Source organism: Trachemys scripta, chromosome 9 (assembly GCF_013100865.1).
Source record: "Trachemys scripta elegans isolate TJP31775 chromosome 9, CAS_Tse_1.0, whole genome shotgun sequence".
Lineage (NCBI taxonomy): Eukaryota > Metazoa > Chordata > Testudines > Emydidae > Trachemys > Trachemys scripta.
This window is the reverse complement of record NC_048306.1, coordinates 60,475,875-60,488,622: the sequence shown is the minus strand read 5'-3', so window position 1 is coordinate 60,488,622 and position 12,748 is coordinate 60,475,875. Positions and strand designations below refer to the sequence as shown.

At 42.2% G+C, this 12,748-nt stretch overlaps 1 protein-coding gene across 3 annotated transcripts in view; it reads left to right on the top strand.

Annotated features, from left to right (window-relative positions):
- LOC117883293 (glypican-5-like) overlaps positions 1 to 12,748 on the top strand; it is a 622,483-nt gene that overhangs the window by 32,393 nt on the left and 577,342 nt on the right. For all 3 annotated transcript variants that reach the window (XM_034782472.1, XM_034782470.1, XM_034782471.1), the window contains exon 2: positions 11,350 to 11,511. In XM_034782472.1, coding sequence (XP_034638363.1) covers positions 11,350 to 11,511 — 162 coding nt within the window. The remainder of the gene's footprint in view (positions 1 to 11,349; positions 11,512 to 12,748) is intronic.

The following is a 12,748-nucleotide window of genomic DNA, read 5'->3' as shown; positions in this document are numbered from 1 at the left end:
AAAAAATCTCATGATTTTTAAGTCAATATGGTATTTTGAGGAGTGGGCCTGACTCATGATTTTTGATTACTGAGGGTTGGCAATGCTGAAAGTTCTAAGAATCTTTAACGCTGATAGAAGAGTCTACTAAGATTGCAAAAGTGTTTCCACTTGCTTCTCTCATCCGCCTGCTAGGTGTACTCTTCAGACTTGTACATTTTGAGGCAGGGACTGCCATTTTCTGTATATTTGTACAGTGCTTCTCACAATGGATCCTAGACTTGGCTGGCTGGCTTGTAGGTCCTATCACAATACAAATGCTTAAGGGTTTTGATTTAAGCAAGCTTTCCCTACAGTTCAGCCTGAAAAAGGCTGATCTTTCCACCTCCTAGATTTGTTCTCCTAAGTCTGTGTGTCTGACGAATATTCCGGGGGGCAAGGGGAAGAGAGAGCACACTAACATCAGTCCTTGGTGTCAATCAACCAGGTCTCTGTGATGCAGACCAGGTCAAGCAAGTCATGGATGGCAAAGGGGCTTATTGACTTTAGATCTTGTGTTGATCAGCATGAGACTGAGATCCTGAGGTAGTGAGTGTTTTGGGACCATCAGAGGCAGCTGTTGATGGGTTGGCATTTCCTGTTGTCTGGTTAGCATATCCTATTTGTTTCTTATTGTTATGTCTAAATTGACCATGAATCCTGGTTTTTCCTGGGACAGACCCAATTTTTCATATGGTGTCCCAGGAATTTTTTCTAGGACACCTTAAATATCCCAGGTTTTATAACTACAGAACATTTGTTCTAGGCATTTTGCTATATGGGTGGAATTGGTTCTTTGTTTACCAGGAACAAGCAGTCCAGTGGAATAAGTGTCCAGTGTAAAAACATGTTTGTACTGAAGCAATAAGTTAAATGAGTATAGATGCTATCAAAGCTGTTTTGTTGCTCAGAGTGACTGTTAATGGTACATGTTCAATATTTCATAATAAACAGGGATTAGTGACACTACTAGTACGTAGCTGATTTTTTTTTTTTTTAATGTACTTTTGTATGATTGTTTCACAGCCCTAAAAAATACCTTCACAAAAGCATCCTGGTTGTGTTTTTGAAAATACAGCATGCTATAAGATGCCTGGGTGAGACTGAGAGGTGTGGTGTTGCCTAATTGGCTGTCGTGGTGATTTCATGATGTGACAGATATACTGTACATAGAGTGGCAAGACTGCTCAACTCCCCAAGGGACTTTGTGGTGGTGAGTTGTATGTGAAGTGCACCAGATGTGTGTCACAGGGCTGGTTCACGGTCCTGTGCCTGAAAGGGTAAACCCTCTCCCTTTCTCAGGGAAGTTTAGGTAAAAAGGAAAAAGGAACAGGACCCATGAAAGGACTGATGAAATGGAGAGGTACTTTGTTAGGACAGCCTTGCAAAACCTGGGAAAGTGGTGTTTATGGTCTTCATTGGGATTGGCCTTGGTACACCTGGGAAAGAGAGCAGACTTCTAAAGGAGGAAGTCCTCAGGGAGGAACAGACAGACAGGCAGACTGGGAAATGGGAGACCTGAGTGGAAGCAGGCTGAGGCTCCTGGCTCAGCAGAAAGCCTGCAAAGCCTGAAGGGGGGGGACGGACAGGAGGAGGACTTGGAGCCCCAAAAAGAACCAGGAGGGAACTGAGAGACTCTCTCTGTGGGCAGGCTAAAATAGGTCCCTGGAAGGGACTAAGTAAGAGATGGGAACAGGACTTTTGGTGGGGTTACTCAGAGTGGGAAATAACAGAGTGAGTATTGAGTGAGGGGTTTATGTTGTGGGAAGCTCAGGAAGGAAGGCCTGTAGACAGTGTGAGTACAGTGGTTGATGTATATATTTTGGATGTGGGACTTAGGTACCCTGAAAGAGGTGCAACAGTGTGCAACCTGGCTGTAGGGCCAACTCTCCAGAAGAAGGGGACCCCTGAACATCTAGAAGGGACACTAGCAAGGCAGAAACTCGGCTTACTCACACCTGGGAGCTAGGGGGCTCTCTAACTGGTGGATGGCCCCATGACCTTGCCCCAGGTATGGCAAATTTCCACCATACCTGTGCTGTGGCTATGCTCTAGGAAGGGACAAAGCTGGTAAAGCTCCACTCTAGGGAAGTGGGATTGCAAATAGGGAGTCCTTTTCCCCATCTTTTAAAGACATGTTATAATGTTTGGAGGCAGGGAGGTTCAGCCTATGTCTTGGAGCTTGTCTTCATGGCAGACTTAATTTGGGCTCAACCACAGGTTTGCCCTTAACATGCTCCACGTTCACACATCCGCACACCTCTGTCCATGCTACATGGAAAGGTAGCCACTGCTCCGTGAGCTATAGCTGATAGGGCAGACCCAGCAATAGCTGTGAAGGTGTATTGCTATCCCTAGGTATTTGTGAAGATGTGCGGTCACACCAGTTGAGACCTGATGGTCCTCCAATCTCTTCTCATAGCTCTCTGACTGGAAGTGGACTATAAGTGGCTCTTAGAGGGTTGGAGGGCTGACTGGGCTTTACCCTCACCACCACAGACCTGTAGGGAAAAGAAGACTAATATGGGAGAGGAAGGGACATTCCCAGAGTTTGGCATCACTAACCTGGAATTTCCCAGGTCCTAGTGTTTGGTCCTACCATTGGTCCCTTGGCAGCCATGCATGGATGTGGGATTGGGGTGAGAACAGCAGTCAGAGTGTGGGTTTCCCCAGTAGGCAGAATGTTACAAATCATACACCTTTGGTCCAACTCTGATAGGGAACGTAGGGACAGGAGTTAAGGGCCATTGAAAGTGGGGAAGCAGAGGCACAGATCAGTGTTGTCATGGCCAGGATCCCAGCTGAAATTGGAGAAACTGAGGCAGATAATTAATACCACCATGTATTCTTATTTAATTTCACACCCTGGGTAGTGCCCTCAAGATGAGTATTTTGCAATTTGCAGTCAACTGCCTCCTCAGTCCTGGCCAGACCCAATTTATTGTTAATGGCAAAGTCTGAGATGGAGGAGTTGTTGCGTGGGGCAGTCCTTGAATCTGTGCAATAGGGCTTCCATGAAAGGAAGAGAGTCAGATCTGAAAACTGATTTCAGTGCTTTGGTGGGGGGCATTGCATCTAGCATGAAAAAGAATCATTGTTTCCACAAAAGGCCGCAGCTGTCAGTCCCAGTTATTGGGGTGAGTGGGATCCATCCCTTGGGCACATAACAGCCTGCCAGCTTGGGTCCTGTCAGGAAATCATTTCCTCCCACAGTTCCTAGAGTGAGCAGCCAAGCTGTCCCACAATACCCTGTGAATGTGAGCAGTGGCACAGTGCAGTATTCTGCTAGAAATCTTGGGATATGTGCCCAATTGCCTGTCTTGCTTGTTGTAGCCAGGTACAACACCAGTGCAGACATAGGGTGTGAGAGCACCCCAATGTGGTCATGCTAGTATGGGTTAGGCTACTACGGGTTCGCTTACCCTGTGATTGCCTCACCTGTGCTTAGCATGCAGTGAAGACATAGTTTTGATGTGTGCTGGTTCCTTGCAGCGGGGTTGGGGATGTCACTACTCTGCTTCTTCCTTTGGATGCAGGAGGAGTAGCAGAGAAAGTTAAATCAGGGTTTCAAAGTTCCTAGACCCACAAAGTGCAGTGCTTGAACTGGTGGCTGGGGAGGGACCCTGCTTCCTGTAAGGGGGGGATTTGTTCCTCTGTGTGTTGGGTGCATCTCATGTCTGGAGTTGTAGTAGTTTGTGATGGCTCTGCCCATTCCTTTGTCCAGTTTAACCTCTCTGCAGGCTCTAGTATGGGATGGTGCGGGATGTACTTTCCATAGTGCTGCTGTATTAATTTAGGCTTTGTGCCTGTAGGAGGTAATCATTTGGGGAGCAGTGCTTGGAAACTTTCTTTTTTCATTTGGGTTTAGCCTCCTAATCTAAACTGGTTTCTCCTGATTGCTGACCTTTCCTGGAGCTGAAGCAACAGCTGCCCCACACGCATGAGTCCCAAGAAAGACACAACGCTGGCTGTTGTTCAGCCCAGCCAGATTTGAATGCAAGGTACTTAGTTCGCACCTTCCTGTATTACTAATCTTAGTCATTCTAGGAGTCTTTGGGGAGGTTTGCACAATATTAAAAGTTAGGCTTTGGATTAGGGTTTTGTTTGGAAATACTGCTTAAAAAGCCTGTCAAAATATAGCAGAACAGAGAGATTACGCTGAGCTGGCTTTTTGATAGTGACAACACAGGAGTACTTTACACCGTAAAAACTATAGGTCCAAGCCTCAACTTGTGTAAATTGGCCTATCTCCATTGAAATCAATAGAGCTAGGTCAGTTGACACCAACTGAGGATCCGGGCTTTGACTTCAGAACATGGCTTTTGCAGTATCATCGCAGAGCACTGGCTGTTTCTCTCCTGTTGATGTTAATGAAAATTGTGTGGTTAAACTGTTGTGCACCAAAGTGAATATTCATTTACCTTTCAGAGGGGGTATATTTTAATTTGGATTCATGGAGATTTCATTCCTAACTCCCAGCCTTATTTTAGCATTCAGGGACCTATTCATATACCTCTAAAAACTAGTTCTGCTGATGCCAGCGGCAAAAATCTCTTTGAGTTCAATTGGCCTTTGGTCCAAGTCCTCAATTGACATAAATGGTCACAGCTCCTCTGGTTTCAATAAAGCTACATTGATTTACACCAACTGAAGATCTGTTTATATAGCTTTAGTCTGCTGCTGCTGGGGTGTATTTTAGAATAGCAGTTGCACATTTGTGCACGCTAAGTATTTTTAAGATTGCAGAAAAATGTCCAATAGGAGCCCTTGGTTTCATAACTTTTCAAAACATTCATATTTGGGGTTGAAATTTACCATAACTGGTCTCTGCCTGAAAGTGATTTGTTTTTCTTAAAGTTTGAGCAAAATCTTTTGAGCTATTTTAATTTTTTTAGTTCAACAAATGTGAGAAAAATGCTTTTCCCTTCCAACAAACAAACAAAACAGAAACAACCCCAAACACAATCTAACCACATTTCTTTTTTTACACTGTATTGCTGCAAACCAGCTGTAGTTTGACATTTGAAGTATAGCATGTACATGGCACCCTGAGGACTAGTCACTCTGCTTGACTTGAAATACAAAATTGGTTTGTTTTTGGAAAGCTCTGAGCCTTTGAAATCTGCAGCCTGTCCGTGCGCCGTAGAACTGCCCTGTTCCATCGATAAGTGCACACCTCAGGAGTGAGCATTGTGCATGCTTTCCATTTACTGTGGTAGAGTCAAAGGCTGGCCTGGCACTTTCACCCACTCTCCTTCCACCCCGCATTCTGTTCACAGTAGAGATGAAGAGACAGGAACAGGCATGTGACGGCCTGGCTGGTTTCTGTTCAGCAGGATTGTCGTGGTGTTTGGCATGGACGTGGTCCTCAAAGAGGGCCATGTGATATGTTTTAAATGAACAAAGTGTCTGAACCTTAAAATGTAAGGCAGTGGTTAGAAAACAGTTCTATCAAGCTGGGAATGGTGCATATAAAGTGGTGGAAGTACATGTATAGCTAGTAAGATGCTCAATTCCAAAAGCTGATTCCAAGATACTGAGGTGCTCTGATACCATGGTGATCAGTGACCCTACAGAAAACTAGATGGGTAAGGAGATGAATAGCTGTATTACCAGCTCTGTAGCACTCCTATTGTCCCTCTCTCAAGTGCATTTTCAGAATGGTTTTTGTGGATTGTACTGATCAAAGGTCTGCGGGCTACTGCTCAGCTCCTCGGAGCCCACAGTCTCTGTTGAACAGCCTGACAGCGTACTGCCATGATGCAAGGGCAGCTCAAAAGTTTGTTGAAGGGGAATCTATATACTCAATGAACATGGTCACACTGAAATTAAAAAATAGCTTTCAACAAATATTTTCTGAGAAATGTTTCATATGGCTCTCCTGTGTTAGTGACTGTGCAGTATCCCTGCACCAAGATTGACTGACTGAGACCATTTCAGAAGGACATTACAAACCATTGAGCAGCCCTGAAGAATCCATGCCGCAAGTGTAGCACAAGGCATGGTCTTTCCCTGTTCCACAATGGTATACAAGATGGCACAGTAAATACGTGGCAAGTACAGAAAAAGCATATACACCATCTAGAGAGAATTTAATGGGTGCTAGTCACTGAAATGACATCACTGATCAATTTTCTTCTTCTTTTACCTCTGTAATTTGAAAAGAGCATCTTTATTTTAGTGACTGTTCATGATGCACTTGGAGGAGATTTTTTTAAGGGAGGCTTAGCCACCTCAGCTCTAGGAACAATTGTGTGGTTGTGATGTCCTTATCAAACAGAACAGATGGCTGTGTTTAGTAAGTCACCTGCCCAGCACCCTTGGCAGCTATGGGTTTGAAATCTGATACGTATTCCTGAGCCTGTCTCAGAGGTGTTAATGCAGTTTGCCACTCAGTCACCATGGTGTCAGTGCTTTCTTTCCCCACATGTATGCCTTATTGATGGAGACTGTGTTTTGCATTAAGATGTAATGGGATGAATTTATTACCATATTTCCAGCATTATTAAAGTCTTCAGGACAGTGCTAATCATCTCTAATTAATCTCAGCACCAAGGAATGTAGAGTACAGAAAGCTTATATTAGAGTTTTATAATTGGGCTAAAGGTTCTCCCTCAAGGCTAATACTAAATAAGAGAGAGCTGCCAAGCTTGCTACATGATAACAATACTCACTTAAAAGTATCATTAGGAGACTAAGGATCGTTTTGTTGATCTTTTAATATTCTGTGTTCTATATCAAGTTCTTAACTTTCAGGTCCTTTGTGCTGTTGCTTTTTAAGAATGCCTTTTATATCCTTTCAGCTCTGAATCTGCAGGCCTAATCAGCAGCTTCCTGCAGCATTCATCCAGGGAGTTTACTGAGTGAGGAATTCTACGAGAGCAGCTTCTCTTGGGGCTTCCTACAGCTTTCTTAAGGAAACATTAGATTCTTCCAGATAGCTGCTTTGGTTCAAATCCTCTGGCCTTTTGCATGGGCCTGTAAGGTGCATAACCTACAGAAATGCCATGTTTCAGTTTTATGGGATGGGCACAGAGGTGGCATGAAGGGTTTTAGTTCTCAAACTCCATACACTGTGAATCTGAGCCCTTCCAGGGCTCTCCAAGCAGGGGTTCAGAACACCTTTGTGCGGACGGGCTATGGGAGCTAAGGGGAAGGGTCCAGCATCCTGAGTAACAGCAGCTTGGAGCTAAGGATATTAGGTACAATTTTCAAAAGAGCACAGGTCCTATTTTCAAAAGTGACTTAGTCACATAGGAGCCTAAGTCCTATTAACTTTCAATGGAAAGTCTTAAAGCTCGTCTATACAAACACTTAGGCCTGGTCTACACTGGGGGGGATCGATCTAAGATACGCAACTTCAACTACGTGAATAACGTAGCTGAAGTCAACGTACTTAGATCTACTCACCACGGTGTTTTCACTGCGGTGAATCAACTGCTGCTGCTCCCCCGTCGACTCTACCTGCGCCTCTCGCAGAAGTAGAGTACAGGAGTCAATGGGAGAGTGCTCGGGGGTCGATTTATCACATCTAGACTAGACACAAGAAATTGACCTCCACTGGATCGATCACTGCCCGCCGATCCAGTGAGTAGTATAGACATACCGTTGGTGTGCAGCAAGTAGGGATGTAAATCTACCCCACACTAGCTGGCTGCACACTAACAGCATGGACCTTGCTGCATGCAGTTAAAGTTCCCTGGTATTTTTTGATCTACCCCACTTTGAAGTGGGAGGAGATTAAAACCCACTATGGGATTTTTAATGCACAGTGGCAGGGTCCACATGGATGCTTACTGCGTGGCAGCTAGAGCGGGATAGATTTATACCCCAGCCTGCTGCAAACTAAGTTTTTGTATGGACAAGCCCTCATGCTCCTAAGGAGTGCTGGGCAGCAAACACTTCTCTTGTGCCCCAAGAATTGTTGAGATTTAAAAAAAAAAATTCTCATTCCAAATGAGTACAAAAAGTCAAAAACTTTTTTGCAAATCGATAATTCCCAAAACATTTAAGTTCCTGTCAATTGAAATGTTTAATTTCAATATTTTCCAAGCTTTTGTTTCAATTTAAATTTTTAAATTTTAGATTACCTTTTTAGTATAATCTAGACAATTTCAAAACAAAGTCATTTCAGACAGAAAAAAAACAAATATTTTTATTTTGAAAATGCAGTAATGAGTTATTTCAACAGTTTCAAAATCTTTATTTCAATATTTTTTTTCAATCTGGGGGAGTCCTCAGAACCAGTTCTTTCCTGGAAATGGTTTTGGTTTCAATGAACTAGCATTTTCTGATGGAAAAACATTGGAAAATTCCCAGCCAGGTCAACTCCTATGTCACTTAGATATTTTGGAAAATGTTACCCAACTCTCATTTCTCAACCCCGCTTGCATTTACCTGTGTGCACAGCTGATTTTCTTGGCATCAGTGTGAAGAATTGGCCCATAATGCTAACTTACTCATGTTGTCCATGAAATGTATGTAATCCATGTGCATGTGAACATGGGGGTGGAAAACAGCTGTATTTTCTAAAATGTTGGGAGTCACGCAATGGACTTTGAATTTAAATGAGCAACAAACAAATATGTATTCCTGTAGACTCATGCTGGAGCCTTGGCTCTGAAGCCCAGCAAGGGGGAGGGTCTCGGAGCCTGGACTCCAGCCTGAGTGGGAATATTTACGCTGCTACTTTTAGCCCTGCAGCCCAACCCAGAGTGAATTGACCTAGGCTCTGAGACTTGGTGCCCAAGTTTTTCCTGGCACGGTTGACATACCCTTAGGCACTTTTGAAAATCCCTACTAACTGTAGTTAGTGACACAAATCTTCTTTTTTTAATCTTTCTTTTTATTCACTTGCTGTACTTTTAAAGTTAAACCATATTTATATTTCTCAAACAAGGTATGTATTGAAAATAATGCAGATGTTAGAGATCTGTCTTAAGGGTGTATCCTGCTGCCCACCACCATAGTGGCTAAGTGCCTTCTGTCACAATTTCAGGCCAACTGCACCTGTATTCCCTCTCATGGTCCTTCAAAGGCACCCACTGTAGTCTCTGGCTCCCAGCTGTCACCTCTCGTGGGCAGAAGCCTGTGTCTCACTCCCTGCAGAGCACAGCTCCCTGAATTTACACTGTGATGGCCCCAGCAAACCAGGCAACCTAAATGCTCATCTGCACTTTGCTTTCTCCCCAGAGGCTGTGACCACTGTATTGCCCACAGTTATAAGTTAATGCAAGCACAGTTATTCTTAGATGAAAGCATATTTAAAACCTACATACATGCTAATAAACTTACCAGAGGTCACCCTAATTCCAGTCTCTGGCTCTGAGTGGTGTCTGGTCTTCAAAACCTACAACTGGGTTTTGTCCCGGCTACAAATTTATGACTGTCTCAAAGTCAGAACCAGAACCCAGGCTGGACAGTTTGGCTGTCACCTTATACAGTTTGAGCCTTTGATCTCCAGTGTAAATCCACAGACAATGATCCAGTCCTCCTCATGTAGCTGGAAAACGCTAGGGTTTTGCATAATCAGATGTGGGGACTTTGCATTCACCTGCCCCTACATATTCCCCAGGAAATCCACTTCCCATGTATTTTCCCAAAAGTCCATTCTTGTCTGGAACGTTTTCAATATAGCCCTTTGAACTCCCAGCGCTCACTTCACATCTCTCCCCTAGAGAGATTACATGCGATTCTGGCCCACAATATTACATAAACTTTACATTTCATACAACGGAGCCCAAAGGTACTTAATCTTAATTCAATAAAGTCTCCCAAGGATATGCAGGAAATTGCCATATCTATCACACCTTCCAAGTAAAATCAATTGCAATAGCCAAGTCCTAATGGACTTGATGGAGTCTCTGGCACTTCTTCCTTTTGAGGTCAAAACTCTGCTTGGGATACAGCAGTGGTGGTTTTTTTTTGTTTTGTTTTTTGAACTTTTTATTAATTTCATTTTTTTTTGTTATGGGGTAAGACTAGGAAGGAGGGGTCAGTGTTGTGAGTGTCATTTTTATGGTGGGAAGATTTTTTGCAACATTTCCTAAAGTTGGTCACACTCAAGATTTGCCTGATCTCCAGAAGTTTTATTTTTACATTAAAAGAAAATGGGTTTCTTTTTTGTTGGGGTGGGGGGGGTGGTAACTCCTAAAACTGCTCATTTTAGGCAGTTTTTCTTCTAGGGACTTTCTTAACCTTTTGAATTTACTTAAAAATTGCATACTTGAGAGGGGGAATGTGTCTCTCTTTTTAAAATGTTTTGTCTATACACCAGTATTTTCTCTTTGTTTAGTTACTCCTCTTTTCTCTGTTCTTCCTTGCTTTTCCTTTGGAAAAATATATTTTATGAATCACCAAGATATTTTTATCTATAGTCTAACACATTCCTTTTATTGACCTTTATGGCACCTGCTATCGCTATGAATACAATACATAACCTGTGAATATCCAGCATGACTGTATATAGTGCAAATTCCATAATCAGGAATACCGAACTTGCATAAAATACACATAAAAGGATTAAAAAAATCCAGACAGATCTCATTTAGAAAAACCTGTATTTTTATACAAAATTTAATGAGTCACTTTCTCCATGGTTGCAAAGCAAAATGCAACTTCAGTTTTGTTGCATTGTAAGGCAGGGCAGAATTTGGCCCTCAATATTTAAAGTTACATTTTATTTAAATAAAACTCCCCCAAATTATTTTGTTATTAGTAAGGAGGCTTCTGAATATAAGGCTGGGAGTAAAAACAGGTTGTTTTATTTGTATTACAGTAGCACCTGTGGGCCACACAACTCCTACTCCAGCCTAGCAGAATTTGACACACACATTTCACACTTCTGGGCTGACACTTTGTGATTCATGGTTTCCAGCAGAAATGCTGCTCCTTTAAATATAGTGGGTTTAAGATATCACTTTACTATAATTTAGCTCTTAATATTTTAGTTCAGGTGATTTTTGTGCCTATTGTATGTACTGTTCTGCCTTCTTGTGATTTTTAGTGCTTCATCATGACACTCAGCATCGACTGATGATAGAATAAGTGACAAGCTTTTAACAGTGGTATGACATAAGAGTGGGAGCACATGACACTGTGAAGTTATTCAGATCTGGCTGACAGTGACATAAAATATAATAAATTAGAACCCTTAAATTGCTAACTCAATTTCAATGTTTCATTCCTTATGGGTTTTGTCTATTGTAGGACATCCACCTCCTAGGTTGTAATTTGACTGTAAGAAAAAGCATTTTCTTTTACTTGTATGGTATCTATCTAGAAAGTAGTTTTAATTCTTCCATTTCTGGTTTTGTTTTTGTTTTCCAAAAGAATCGGATTTGCAGATCTGCCAGCACAGAGCACCAACCTGTTGCACTAAGAAGATGGAAGAAAGTTACCAGACAGCTGTTCGGAGAGAGAGGACTCACAACATCCAGGCCTTGAACTTTGAACTGAAATATATGATAGTTGGTCATATCACAGCTTTTCAAGGTAGGAAACACATGAAACTTCATGACCCCACAAAATAATCATGCTAATGTTGTAGACATTATTTAATTTCTACTATATAATTGCAGGCAAGCTTCTCTCACTTGTGTATCATTTCTGCTAGATGTCGAGTCATTGTTTGTGCCTCAGCTTTCAATGGCCTTGATTCAGGAAAACATCCCTATTCAGGAGAGCACTTGGGCATGTGTGTTACTTTATGTGCATGTTTAAATTGTCTACTAACTAGACATGGATTTAACCAAACGCCTAAGTGTTTACTTGAACTTGGGCCTACCTTCTAGGCTTGAAAAAGACAGACTGTGATTTTCAAAGGCACAAATGGCAGATGGACACTAAGACCTGAAAAGGAGCTCTATAGCTCAGAAGCTTGTTTCTCTCAAGACATTGATCCAGGAAAAGATATTACCTCACCCACTTTATCACTCTAACGTCCTGGGACCAACATGGCTACAACACTGCAAACATTTTTACCTACATTCTCCCACTCAATGTCAAGGAATGTAGAGACACAGAAAGTAGAATAAAATGTTTTTCTTCCTGATCACTGATACAGTTCAGAGAGAGAATTATCATCTGACTAATGCCTTAAAATGTTCCACAAACTACTGAGTCACTTGAAGTTTGATTCCTTTTTGAAGAGTCGTGGCACGCAGTTAAATGTGAGTGCATGAAGGAATAGACATTTGAAAGATTATCCTCCGAGCTCTGAAGGGAGTGACAGTTATCTTAATAACAAGTAGATTTGTCTTTCATCTGGAGATTGCTATATTCGGGCTGGTGTCTTCTGGTCACAGTATTACTAAGGAAAATCAAATGCTTGTATAGGATTTATATTGCAAAGTGCTGAACACTCTGTCGGCAGTCCAGCAAAGCACTTACGCATATGCTTAACTTTAAACGTGTAAGTGGTCCCATTGATTTCTATGGGACTACTTGTGCTTAAAAATAAGTCTGTACTTAAGTGCTTTGTTGTATCTGGGCTCAAGTGCTCAGCCCCTTGCAGGATTAAGCCTTTAAAAGAACTTAAAATATGCTAAACTAGACCAGGATTTATTTGATTAATAGAATGAGCATCATCCTGTATACTCAGTGTTATCAGGGGATTTGTAGAGCTCTTGTCTAGAAGCTGCCTTTGGGGAGGGGGGGAAAGATGATCTAAAATAAATAGAAATTAGTACATGGCTTAAAGCAGTGTGTTTCAACCAGTGGTCCATGAACT